Genomic DNA, 14,889 nt, shown 5'->3' on the forward strand with positions numbered 1-14,889 from the left:
CTCTGTGGGCTTTTCACTGGAGTTCTGTGCATTCTTAGAAACCTCGGCAATTCGTAGAGCCTTTATAACATAATCAAGAGTTAAACGTTCATCTGGTTCACGCATCATTTTATCCCTGAGTTTATGATCATCTAGTCCAAAAAGTAGTTTATCTCTGATTAGAGAATCTCGTTGATTGCCAAACTCACAGCTCTCAGCTGCGCGCCTGAGTTTCATTAAGTACACATCCACGGGTTCTCCACTTTGTGAGCAGTTATGAAAAGTATACCGGCTTACTATAACACCAGATCTTGGGTTACAATATTCTCGAAACCGCTTCAGGACATCATCTATTTTCCTGCCTGTTGCACCTTCAGCAATCTCTTCTGGATTTCCTTCATTGTCAGTGCCTACGAACTCCATTTGGCTATACAGCTCTCTCACATCTTCACCACCAACATGTCTAAATAGAGCTAATTTTCTCCTTTCATTAGCTCCACTTGTTCCTACTAGATCGATAGCAAGTAAATAGTCACTGAAAGAACGTACCCAGCAACGCCATTCTCCTGCAAGGTCATTTGCCCTTAAATCCAGTTGTTGTGGTGGTGATATGCCCTCCATCTTACACAAATGTTCATTCACACCGCTGCCACCATGTTTAATTTGTCAGATGTGAGTATTAAAGCCATTAATATTTAGGATTATACCAGGATTATTTTTCAGACAAATTATTACTGTCAGATTCTGATGCAAGTTCAACTGGAAGGGAACTTTATTAAACCCTCAAGAAACCAGGTTATATCATAATGCTGAGAACTTAGGTTATGCATGGGCAGACAACTAACACAATAAAATATGTATGCAGGAGAAAACAACTAACACAAAATACAACAATATCCATACCCCGTTTTTACTCTCTTGTTGTTTAATCTTGTGTTCCTGGTTTTCAATGTTCAAAATCGATTTATCCCTCCAAGAAAATGTTTATATCCAATTGTCTATAAAGATGGAGTTGTCTGCACTTGGAAAAAATATATATTTATTGCATTTACCAATGCGATCATTAAAGGTTACACTAGGGTCAGTGTATGGTCTCAGGAATGTATATTAAAACACACAAATAGTGGGTCTTTGTACAATATTGCTTTAGAATTTCTTGTGATGGAACAAGTTCGAGTAGGAATATTATTTTATTGGCTTATATTCGATGATTAACTCGGTGATAGAGCTACAGGAGTGCCCTCACAATACTTAGGCTATGATAAGTCGGTGTAAATGTCAAAATACTCTGCCCATCTTAGGCCATTCTTGAGGAATATCTATCTCTTCACAAACACTCGGCTCTTATCTACAAGGATTAGCGCGGATGAGGGCCGCTCTTCCAATTCTCATTCATATATATCTTTGCCAGTCTTTATCCCTTCCTCACTGTTGCCTACATGGCGTTGTGTAATGATGGCTTCTTCATTATCAGGTGCGTTTAGAATCCATTGCATCGAGGACTCTGTGGTCTCGCTGAGAGGTAAACTTAGAAAACTGTACTCTTCTCACTAAGCTGTATATTTCTGGCTACACACGCTTACGAAATGTATAAATTGCTTGCCATTGCATCACGAGTATGTGTATAAAACTGAAAAGCTCATTTTCATCATCCATAATTGATCAAAGCATTCAATTCCTGTTTGATAAAACTCCAAAATGATTATTTTAATTACGAGGTTAAGGCGCTTGTAATCGAGATACACACATGAGCAATGACGGACTCGTTGTCACTTGTAGCTTTTGTCTTTTTTGAGTTGGCATGAAAGTGCATCAGTATTGACACAAAATTGACAAGTATTGACAACAGTATTGCCGTAGGGTGACAGGGTGGCCTAGTGGTAGTGCCTTTGACAATCAACCATGGGGTTGGTGGTTCGAGTCCTGCTTAATGTCAATCTGACAACAAGCTTTCAACCCTAAATTGCTGGGTCTTTCGGATCTAGACCACAGCTTGGAGGCCCAGTGTACCCCACGTAGCCTCCCCCAGGACCCCTGTCCCCCTGTCCCCCTGTCCCCCTGTCCCCCTGTCCCCCTGTCCTTTGCACATTAGCAAGCATGCCATTATTACTACTACTACATTGACACAAAAGTTGCTCACGTCACGACTGGTTCAGGCGCCACAGTTATGAATTAAGTTACTATTATATTTCATTGCAATCTTTCTCAAATAGTACTTGCTGTTTGAGGGTAAATTTCCTATGTAAATTTGTAAATGTAAATTTCCTATGTATGTAATTGCTCAACTGTCCTCAAGGCCTTTTTGCATAGGTTGATTTCTTATGTAACCATTGTGTATCATACTGTAACCACAGCAAATGTCTACGCTACATGCCATCTTTACATTTCATCAGCGTGTGTAGTCACAGTGGTAGAAACATCTTTAGTGGACTAGCTGTATTTCAGGCTCTCTTGATTACTGAGCATTTTGCTAGATTATTCAATCTTAAAACTGCAATCTGTCAGAGGTCCTTTCAATACTTTTTATTCACTTCTTTCCCCATATGTACATCTCCTTGGACATTCTCTCTTTCCCAATATGTACATCTCCTTAGACACCCTCTCTTTCCCAACATGTACATCTCCTTAGACACCCTCTCTTTCCCCACATGTACATCTCCTTAGACACCCTCTCTTTCCCCACATGTACATCTCCTTAGACACCCTCTCTTCCCCACATGTACATCTCCTTAGACACCCTCTCTTTCCCCACATGTACATCTCCTTAGACACCCTTTCTTTCCCCACATGTACATCTCCTTAGACACCCTCTCTTTCCCCACATGTACATCTCATTAGACACCCTCTCTTTCCCCACATGTACATCTCCTTAGACACCCTCTCTTCCCTACATGTACATCTCCTTAGACGCCCTCTCTTTCCCAACATGTACATCTCCTTAGACACCCTCTCTTTCCTCACATGTACATCTCATTAGACACCCTCTCTTTCCCCACATGTACATCTCCTTAGACACCCTCTCTTTCCCCACTTGTCCATTTACTTCCTTTGCTCATCGATTCTCTAGCGCATGATTGGAAGGCAAACTGTGCGTTTTGTTTCTGATCAGGGATGATAAATTTGATAAACTATCACACGAATGCTGATTGGCTAACTATTATTGTATTTTTCCGCCTAATTGAACTGGTTAGGCTAACTTTGAATTTATTTGCTAGTTTAAACTGTCTGTGTCTTGCTATAAAAAGTTTTCATCTTTCTAAACGATGACACGCTTGTCAGGCTTGTGCAATGATCATCCTAATTACATGCATTTGTATATTGATACACAGTCAAACCTTGAGATCATAGTTTATATGCACCGTATGTTGAGATTGTCATATCTTGAATCAAATATTCTTATAAGAATACGTTATATTTTGTTTGGTATGTTCCAGAGCCTATAAAACAACAATGAATGATCTTATGTAATCACATATATCTTTGAAACAACTGCATTAGACAAGAATGTATAAAAATGTAAACGTAAATAGTAAATAATTAGAGCTATAATTATTATCAACATGCTGTTATTGTTACTTTACTTCTGCGCAACTCGATATAAACATTTGCCCAAGTTTTATGTCATATTTCGAAACACCCGTAGGTAAAGATGTTATTTTAAACTGAGATTTAACTGCACGTTTCATAGGAGCATTACGTAGTTGTAATAAAGGTCGTGCGTGAGCCTTAGGAGTACGATTGGAAGGTTCTTGTGTTCGTACATGACCAAGAAACTAGTTTAAGATCCGGTCAGATGATAACAATTTCTCCAAACTATGAGAACACAGCACTTAATCCATTGCATCATTTACTCTACATTCTCACATTATTATGGTTTGAATTTTTTTCAATTCAAGCTTGTACTGTATGTTACCATCTTTGTACTTCTCCAGACGTCACCCTTAACACACCTGATAGTACTTGTCACAATCATTGAGATAGCGAAGTGATGATGTCACTACCCGGTAAACTGCAGCACATTTGTTGAGTCTAGTAGATCATAATTGTTAGTATGTTACATCTTGTTATGCTATACTGTTGCTATATCACGCTGTACTATCGCTATACTATTGCTATATCATGCTATACTATCGCTATACTATTGCTATATCGCGATAGATGCCATAGATCATCACAAGCGATTTAGGAATGATTGTTGCTAACACACATCTGATCTAAGTTATATTTACTGATTGCCTCCCACACAGTGATCAGCTGCTACTATGAAGAGGTTTTGAGTCAGGCTGTGGTTGCATTGGATTCTTGCTCGCAGTGCCTACCAGTTGATCAACATAGAATGTGTAGGAACAAAGTACATGTAAATATTGCTGGAATATTTCCAGTCAATGGTGATATCTCCAGTCAATGGTGATATCTTCAGTCAATGGTGATATCATGGTTGGTTGAACTCGGAGCTGTCAAAAAGCCTTCAACAAGCTTCTGACACTCATTTGCTGGGTACATGGGAGAAGATACCTTAAATACAAGGAGGACCCCTAAGCAAGTGTCTACTAAATGTCTAGCGTCCCTGTAGTTGCTAAGAGTCCTGTTGCTCAGGACTGTAAAATTATAACTGGGCTGTTCTTTTTTAGACGAAAGAGAAGATATACAAAAAAGGACTTTCACAAGATGGATCAACACTCATCTTAAAAAGGTAGCAAAACATTGATACTCGTAGTCTTAGTTCTGGGTCTGTATAAGGATGTGTGACATGCCGTTCCTTAAAGGTTCACTTGCCACAAAATTCACATTACAGTTATTTGGTATCAAAAGATTCACTATGTCTTACTCTGCTGTGTCTTACTCGGTGTGGTGCAAAGTACATGTACGTGGAAATGTGATTACAAGCTCTTAAAAGCTAAAAAATGAACAGTTAAGCGCAGCCATCACGAAAATGTCGTAGGTTGAAATCCCTTTCCAAAACGGCTCAAATGGGATGTTGTTGAACACGATGGCTTCTGTTTACACTTTCATGGAACCTCATTCGTCGAAATATTTTCACAAATATACTTCATGCATTCAATAAAACCATCTCTATTGTACTTACGCGTCTATTTCATCATCATTGTAACGCCGTAACTTTGAGCGCTGATATCTCAAAACCTATCATAAAAATTCGTTTAATTTTTTAACCTTAGCTCTAAGGAGTGGATATCATCCTTTGATAAACATGACGAGCCTGTTGGTCACCTGTGATAGACCAAAAATGCTGCAGAAATTGTTCGGGCTATTTGGCATGTAGTATGGGTCACATAATCAGATTACGACTAGATGATTAGACCAAACTGAAGCGAAACAGTAAAGTAGCGATCATCTATATTTGTTTTGAGCTTTTTCGGTAAAACCCGAAGTGTTTGTCATAAACTAGTGCTACGAAACATTTTATATTGAGCCTTTTATTGGCCTTTCATTTCACGTGTCAAAACAATAACCACATCGAGTTGAGTACGTCGTCGAAATAAAGAGACTCCAAGCTATGGCGTTTTCGTTATGGCTGCGATTAATTGTTCATTTTTGAGCTTTTAAGAGCTTGTGATCACATTTCCACATATTTTGCACCTACAACACAACAGAGTAAGACATGGTGAATCTTTTGATACCAAATAACTGTAATGTGAATATTGTTGCAAGTCAACCTTTAAGCCATGAGTTGTCACTGTACTGAGTGGTTAACTGTAATGTGAATATTGTTGCAAGTCAACCTTTAAGCCATGAGTTGTCACTGTACTGAGTGGTTAACTGTAATGTGAATATTGTTGCAAGTCAACCTTTAAGCCATGAGTTGTCACTGTACTGAGTGGTTAACTGTAATATGAATATTGTTGCAAGTCAACCTTTAAGCCATGAGTTGTCACTGTACTGAGTGGTTAACTGTAATGTGAATATTGTTGCAAGTCAACCTTTAAGCCATGAGTTGTCACTGTACTGAGTAGTTAACTGTAATGTGAATATTGTTGCAAGTCAACCTTTAAGCCATGAGTTGTCACTGTACTGAGTGGTTAACTGTAATGTGAATATTGTTGCAAGTCAACCTTTAAGCCATGAGTTGTCACTGTACTGAGTGGTTATTTGAAAAATATGTTTAACTAGATGAATGCCAATAAAAAAAATTACCAAGTAGGAAATTTAGTAACTTAAGCTAGTCTAGATTTTTACTAATAAAAGCCATGTCTGAAGCCATCTTAGTAATCGTTACATTACGCGTAATGATCATTATGACATCAACAAACAAATGACAAATATTGAGGTTTATAGATTATATTTCTAATTAGTGGCTAACTGAAACTTGGGATGATATCTGCTTGAAGTGATGGAAATTTCTTCTGATACTGCATTGCTTCAGCCTTGTTTGCACAATCCATCCTAACCAGCCGTTTTTTCATCAAATATAGTCAATGCTGTGGGCCATAACAACCAGGCATTACTGATGGTTGCTTATTCAACTCTCTACTGTCATATGTTACATATTTACATTGTACTTGGTCTACGACTCATATATACAGTATAGTTATATCTAGTCATCATGTTTACAGTATCTACAGTAGAGTTATGTCTAGTTCTCATCTCTATAGTATCTACAGTAGAGTTATGTCTAGTTCTCATGTCTATAGTATCTACAGTAGAGTTATGTCTAGTTCTCATGTCTATAGTATCTACAGTAGAGTTATGTCTAGTTCTCATGTCTATAGTATCTACAGTAGAGTTATGTCTAGTTCTCATGTCTATAGTATCTACAGTAGAGTTGTCTAGTTCTCATGTCTATAGTATCTACAGTAGAGTTATGTCTAGTTCTCATGTCTATAGTATCTACAGTAGAGCTATGTCTAGTTCTCATGTCTACAGTATCTACAATAGAGTTATGTCTAGTTTTCATGTCTACAGTATCTACAGTAGAGTTATGTCTAGTTCTCATGTCTACAGTATCTACAGTAGAGTTATGTCTAGTTCTCATGTCTATAGTATCTACAGTAGAGTTATTTCCAGCCCTCATGTCTACCGTATCTACAATAGAGTTATGTCTAGTTCTCATGTCTATAGTACCTACAGTCGAGTTATGTCTAATTCTCTTGTCTACAGTATCTAGAGTAGAGTTATGTTTAGTTCTCATGTCTATAGTACCTACAATAGAGTTATGTCTAGCCCTCATGTCTATAGTATCTACAGTAGAGTTATGTGTAGTTTTCTTGTCTACAGTTTTCTTGTCTAGAGTAGAGTTATGTCTAGTTCTCATGTCTGCAGTATTTACAGTAGTGTTACGTCTAGTTCTCATGTCTATAGTATCTACAATAGAGTTATGTCTAGTTCTCATGTCTACAGTATCTACAGTAGAGATATGTCTAGTTCTCATGTCTATAGTATCTACAGTAGAGCTATGTCTAACTCTCTTGTCTATAGTATCTACAGTAGAGTTATGTCTAGTTCTCATGTTTATCGTATCTCCAGTAGAGTTATGTCTAGTTCTCATGTCTACAGTTTCTACAGTAGAGTTATGTCTAGCCCTCATGTCTATAGTATCTACAGTAGAGTTATGTCTAGTTCTTTTGTCTACAGTATCTACAATAGAGTTATGTCTAGTTCTCATGTCTATAGTACCTACAGTCGAGTTATGTCTAGTTCTCATGTCTATAGTATCTACAGTAGAGTTATGTCTAGTCCTCATGTCTACAGTATCTACAGTAGAGTTATGTCTAGTTTTCATATTTACAGTATCTACCGTAGAGTTATGTCTAGTTCTCATGTCTCCAGTATATACCGTAGAGTTATGTCTAGTACTCATATCTTTAGTATCTACAGTAGAGTTATAGCCAGTCTGCATGTCTACAGTATCTATAGTAGAATTATATCTAGTCCTCATGTCTATAGTATCTACAATAGAGCTATGTCTCATCTATACATCGTTCATTTGCATTTTAGAATGGAAAAGCTGAAGTTGAAGACTTATTTGGGGACTTCTGCAATGGAAAGAGTCTCCTAGCTTTGCTTGAGGTGCTCAGTGGAGTTTCTCTGGTAAGCTGAATGCATCATATGTTGGAGCTCGGGCTGTCTGCCTTTAACAGGCAGCCAAATTTTGAAATTTTTTACATACAGTTAATATTACATGTAGTTCCATGGACATATCGATGTTGCTGTATCATATCTCACAATACTACTGATGACATGGAAGAAATTGATGGCAATATTAACAACCTTGTTAATATGTGTGTTATAAATATGTTAATTGTGTGTTATAGCAAAGAAATGGTTCTCTTTGTAGGGATCTGCTATTCAATGCTTGGCATTCTATGTACTTAACTTGCTTCTGATTAAAGATTTTATAGATGGGTAGACGATCTTAGACTCACCGGTCTTAGACTCACTGGTCTTAGACTCACTGGTCTTAGACTCACTGTTCTTAGACTCACTGGTCTTAGACTTACTGGTCGTAGACTCACCGGTCTTAGACTCACCGGTCTTAGACTCACCGGTCTTAGACTCACCGGTCTTAGACTCACCGGTCTTAGACTCACCGGTCTTAGACTCACCGGTCTTAGACTCACCGGTCTCAGACTCACTGGTCTCAGACTCACCCGTCTTAGACTCACCCGTCTTAGACTCTCCGGTCTTAGACTCACTGGCCTTAGACTCACCGGTCTTAGACTCACTGACGTTAGACTCACTGGTCTTAGACTCACTGGTCTCAGGCTCACTGGTCTTAGACTCATCGGTCTTAGACTCGCCGGTCTTAGATCTGCCGGTATTAACCTTGCCGGTCTCAGACTCGCCGATCTTAGAATCGCAAGTCTTAGATCTGCCGGTCTTAGATCTGCCGGTCTTAGACTAGCCGGTCTTAGACTCACCGGTCTCGTTGCTGACAGACATAGCGATTTGTAGTCTTGTCTGGACTTTCTAACGCCTGCAACAATTTTGTATCACAAGAATATCGTCTAATTACCCTCATCTTCCATGACAATTATCTTTAACCTTTCATCTGAGTTGTGGTATTGAATTCCTTTTGCTGTGACAGCTTGTTATCATAGTATTTTTAAATAGAATTTACCAAATTTTACCTTTGTATAACTGATCATTTTTATCATAAAAGTTTAGATTGGTTTTTGCAGCATAAAATAAACGAATGACGGTGCTCATGAGAGGCTAGCTTTGCAGATGGCGCATAATTTTTATAAGATTCGGCATATTATTTTTCGATTGTTACCCATTCCCAAAAGCATGTACAGTAATACTTCAACTTACGAGTGCTCCAACATACGAGAAACTTGAGATACGAGCCAGCTTTTAAGCAAGTTCTAGCACTAACATATGAGCCATGTTTGAGATACGAGCACGTGAGTCAGTTGCCAAGTATGTCGGAGGTGTTTTATGAGAACAGCATCACTCTGTATTTTTATCTGCTCAGGTTATACTTTTGTACCGTGTTTTTTGTGTGCGATTTTCAGTGCAGAATTATGTGAATTAAAAGTACTGTGCATAGACCGAAAGTTTGCCAGTAAAATAAAAGATAATGCAAAGAAAAAGCAAATGATAACAATTGATTTAAAACGGAAAATTATTGAAAAATATGCGAAATGTGTATGCGTGATTGAGCTAGCTCAGCAATATGACCGAAATACATCCACAATTATCAAACAGAAGGATTATATTCAGGGCATTTAGTTCGCAAAGGACTAACCATAGTTTCTAAATGGCGCAGCGATCTTCACGGCCGCTGATGGAGAGACTGCTCATGCATTGGATAAAATATAAACAATTGGCCGATAACAGCGTAACTGAAACGATGCTATGAGAAAAGGCTGGTGCTATCTATCAAAACTATAAAAATAGACAATCGGACAAGTTGGCTAGGGGTCGTGAATTAACCCTTTGTGACGACACCTGTGTTCGTCCTAATCGCAACATGTTGAAAGGGCGACAAAGGCAAACGTCCTTAAATAGGTTTATCTTAAAACGGTCGGCTAGTCGTGAAAGCGAAACAAAGGAAAAGTTAGCTAACCAGCGAGCAACTTTAAAACTATGAACGCCGAAGAAATTTTAATCATGTTAAGTTAAAAATGAAAGTTTGCTTTTAGGTTTGCTTCTAAGTTTGTCTTTTAAGACTTTGATTAAATCCAAATTTATCAAAGTCAACTGTTGTAATGAAGGATAACTTATATCTCCCTCTCTGGCAAATGCTAGCGTTAGCTGCTATTGTAGGTATTTAATTTTACATTTTAATTAATCACATTTCCTTGCATTGTTTTTGTTTGTTGCTTTTTGAAAGCATGTGGTAAGTTAGGACAATAACCAACATGTTCTTTCTGTTACAATATCTTGTTTTGAGTGTTTTATTTGCATTTTTAGAGTATGGAAACCAATCAATATATATTTAACTGTTCTATATATAAACAAATTGTACCAACATGCGAGTAAATTGACATACGAGCTCAGTTTCGGAACGCATTAAGCTCGTAAGTCGAAGTATGACTGTTTGGTTTTAATTGTAATTTCACCTATAGTAGTTGTCATTGCTTACAGTCTTTGATCAAGGCAGTCTAGGGGCGCCGTATCAGGGCCTTTTCTTTGCCTCTGTCTGCCTTGTTCATATCGATAGTCCTGGCAAAGCTGTCACATATTTGCTAGTTAATCAAAATGTGGGTCAAGTTATCATCTACTCATTCCTATACTTCACACAAGGCCATTTACAGTCTCACATAAATTTAAATAATGCTGTCTCGTAGACATTGACCGCTTTGACACAATTGGAGGAAGTTATTTTTGTATGAAATAAATTATACTTTTTCATCAACGACAAACACAGATATGTTGCAGCAAATGTTCCTTCAGTATTAGCTTGTCATCTTTTTATGTTTGGTCAGTTTGCCTACCATATTTGTTCTAATTACATTTCTATTGTATTTTATGGGAGTAATCTTTTCTTCATTATCCAAGGTAGGGTAATTCCTGTGCTTGTTATTTAGCGTAAATGTACTTGGTTATAGACACCAGAACGTGGGCGTATGAGAGTGCACTTCCTAAATAATGTTACCAAGGCAGTGACCTTTCTTACTGACAAGTGTGGGGTGAGTAGCCTAATGTTTAATATTTCTAATATACCGCCAATGGAAATAGGAGCAATTATTGGTCTTAGTTAATGAAATTGTTATCTCCCCTGCGTTAAAGGCAGATTTGCTAACAAATGCTCTGAATACACAGTCTCATTATATGAAGACAGTAACTTTGTGCTGCCTTTTGGCTTTGTATTAAGTACTCATCACAGCTTACCCATTATTCATGTTTTTTGTATTTTGTGAACTGACGAGAGTAGTCTTAATTGTAATCACTTTTGCCAGAGCCCTAACTGCGTAATGAGAATCTTATCGACAATAATAATAATCGGCAATACCACCGCAATGTCCAGTTCAGCTCATTTCAGTTCTCTTTTCTCAGCCAATCAGCACTTTCAGATGCCCTGCGCTTAACCCTTTGTGTATGCATAGAGTGCTTGTAGATGCCCGGCACATAACCCTCTGGGTATGCACAGGGTGCTTGTAGTTGCCTTGCGCTTAACCCTTTGGGTATGCATAGAGTGCTTGTAGATGCCCGGCACATAACTCTCTGTGTATGCACAGGGTGCTTGTGGATACCCGGCACATAACTCTCTGGGTATGCACTGGGTGCTTGTGGATACCCGGCACATAACCCTCTGGGTATGCACTGGGTGTTTGTGGATACCCGGCACATAACCCTCTGGGTATGCACAGGGTGCTTGTGGATACCCGGGCACATAACCCTCTGGGTATGCACTGGGTACTTGTGGATACCCGGGCACATAACCCTCTGGGTATGCACTGGGTGCTTGTGGATACCCGGGCACATAACCCTCTGGGTATGCACAGGGTGCTTGTGGATACCCGGCACATAACCCTCTGGGTATGCACTGGGTGCTTGTAGTTGCCCTGCGCATTACCCCTGGGTTATAAATGAAAATATATATTACTGAATGTGGTACATGGTAAGCATTCCATCACCTGATTCGTATCAATAAACTTAGTTATCTTCTATAAACCATTTTTAACACTATATGTTTGTCACGCTAATCGGTTTCTTAGTAAGAAGATGACCCATAGCTGAATCCAATTAAGCCATTTTAGCATAGGACACAGTAGCTACAAATATTAACTTGATCATACTCCAGGTCCAAGGCCATTTTTCAAAGATTTGAGAAGATCGAGAGGCAAATGATCACCAACTGACAGTGAGGCTCACCGAACTGTTTTAGCACACACCGCTGTATATCCCATACACATACATCACATGTATACCATATGTATACACCTGTATATCCCATACACATATCTCATATGTATACCATATGTGTACATTATATGGGTACACCATACATATACACTTGTATATCAAAAGTCTGAATGGAATCCTACTACTTTTCATTGCACTGAATAATATTCTTTAGTATGAGTATGTGTTTGGATTCTAAAAACAAGTAGATTGTAAGTAGGTAACCATCTGCCTGATCCGACTTGGTAAAAACTATTCTATTCTTCGTCCTGAAGTTCCTGCACATTTTCATCAAATTTCTAACAATGTTTCCTTTTTCACACAGTATTGCGTCGCTGCCAGAGTGACATGTTGCTGAATAGTTGGCAGAAATGGTGCTGTCTGGTCATTTGACTATTGGCAGCGGTTGCTTAAGTTGCATAGCAGGTTGATGCCTGTACTGGTGAGATCATTTCACTCTCAAATTTCCGACACCTTTGCAGCCGTTGCAATAAGCTGTAACTCAAAGGCACCGTGTTGATGTTTGAGTACTACCCAGGTTAATAATCTTCATGAGGCATTGGATCTCCTCGGTATTTCCCTATGTCTGTTTTTGACTATATATTTCACAATGGCGTTTCATGTTAAAGGCTAGTTTCAACAATCTGCATTCTATTTTTTGTCGCAAAAACAAATATAGATGGTTCAGGTGTTAAACCCATCAGTCTAGCAATGTGAAGCTATTACCTTATGTTGATTGTCATAACACTATGGCTCTATTTGATTTAGATAATCACAACTGTTTGTTGTTAGAAGGAAGCATCACTCGAGTAACATCTACTGTTGATGGTAGATATTGTTATTAAGAGCTTGGTTAATCTCTTCTCTTCAAGGACTAATGAGAGTTTCTTTATGCCTGCTTTTTGCCAGCATCCTTTAGTCCTTAATAAAATAGACGCATCAGTATGAACTGTTGTAACCGAAGTAATTGACAGATTCATTGCGGGGAATCTATTAAGGAAAACCGGATGGTTATTAGGGTTATTATCTGAATAATTGTGGTACAGGAAGGATATATTTAGAGTTAATGCAAGAGTGAATGATACGGTAAATATAGCAATGTTTTGGATATGAAATGTTGTGTTATAGTGAGGGAGAGGGAGATACAAAAAATTAGAGTTTAAAGTGAACCAAACCGTGTATAGTGGAAAGATAACCATAACAATACAGAGGAGGAAGGCTTGCTGTACATTGTAAACCACAGTAACATAGGGAAGCAAACATCACTGCACACTGTACACCACAGTAACATAGGGGAAGGAAACATCACTGTACACTGTAAACCACAGTAACATTGAGGAAGGAAATGCCACTGTACACAATAATGTTAATAATAATGTTACTGTACATCATAATAATACACAAGAAGGAGTTGTTACTGTACATCATAATAATACAGAGGAAGGAGACGTTACTGTACATCATAATAATACAGAGGAAGGAGACGTTACTGTACATCATAATAATACACAAAAAAGAGATGTTACTGTACATCATAATAATACAGAGAAAGGAAACGTTACTGTACATCATAATAGTACAGAGGAAGGAGATGTTACTGTACATCATAATAATACAGAGGAAGGAGACGTTACTGTACATTATAATAATACAGAGGAAGGAGACGTTACTGTACATCATAATAATACACAAGAAGATGTTACTGTACATCATAATAATACAGAGGAAGGAGACGTTACTGTACATCATAACAAAGTCGTTAGGAAACTTCCGACCAACTCAAAACTATAGGCTATCTTATCGAGCATCAATTGTATTTACAACATTCTTTGCAGTTGTTCTCTGATACGGCTATTTACATAACCGGTGCCAACTTACACATTCTGGCATTCCTCATCTTTGGTAGTTGCTACGGTAGTACTAGCCAGTAGTCCACCTGCCTTCCTTGTCCTCCCTCTGTCATTCAATGACTGCTCAGGGCTGAGCTAGATCAGACTGTGGGAGAACAATACTTGTCTGGAGCCCTTCCCGAGCATGCTGGTCAGCTGGTTCTCTCTGGAGCCCTTCCCGATCATGCTGGTCAGCTGGTTCTCTCTGGAGCCCTTCTCGAGCATGCTGGTCAGCTGGTTCTCTCTGGAGCCCTTCCCGAGCATGCTGGTCAGCTGGTTCTCTCTGGAGCCCTTCCCGAGCATGCTGCTCAGCTGGTTCCCTCTTGAGCCCTTCCCGAGCATGCTGGTCAGCTGGTTCTCTCTGGAGCCCTTCCCGAGCATGCTGGTCAGCTGGTTCTCTATGGAGCCCTTCCCGAGCATGCTGGTCAGCTGGTTCTCTTTGGTTCTGCAAAACTTGCATTGCTTCATTGGAAAACATAAAATTGGTGTTCGCTGCTGTTCCTTTATTTATGAGGCAGTTTTCTTGATGGCTGTCTGCTATTATTGTTTGTAACCCCAATTGAAAGGCTGAGTTTTAACATCGAAATATTAGTGTACCTTATTGTAGAGACACGTGAATTTAAGTGTTGGCTCAGCAAGATGTAAGCTTGGAGGGAGAAGTGATAACATCGATTTCCCACATAACTTTCTCTGACTTGAACCAAGTTAGATT

The 14,889-nt window shown here is 38.7% G+C and overlaps 1 protein-coding gene across 1 annotated transcript in view; it reads left to right on the forward strand.

The window, feature by feature from the left end:
• LOC137405338 (dystrophin-like) overlaps window positions 1-14,889 on the forward strand; it is a 91,256-nt gene that overhangs the window by 16,119 nt on the left and 60,248 nt on the right. The window contains exons 3-5 of the mRNA XM_068091568.1: window positions 4,611-4,672; window positions 7,933-8,025; window positions 10,992-11,072. Coding sequence (XP_067947669.1) covers window positions 4,611-4,672; window positions 7,933-8,025; window positions 10,992-11,072 — 236 coding nt within the window. The remainder of the gene's footprint in view (window positions 1-4,610; window positions 4,673-7,932; window positions 8,026-10,991; window positions 11,073-14,889) is intronic.

This window comes from Watersipora subatra, chromosome 9, assembly GCF_963576615.1.
Source record: "Watersipora subatra chromosome 9, tzWatSuba1.1, whole genome shotgun sequence".
Taxonomy (NCBI): domain Eukaryota; kingdom Metazoa; phylum Bryozoa; class Gymnolaemata; order Cheilostomatida; family Watersiporidae; genus Watersipora; species Watersipora subatra.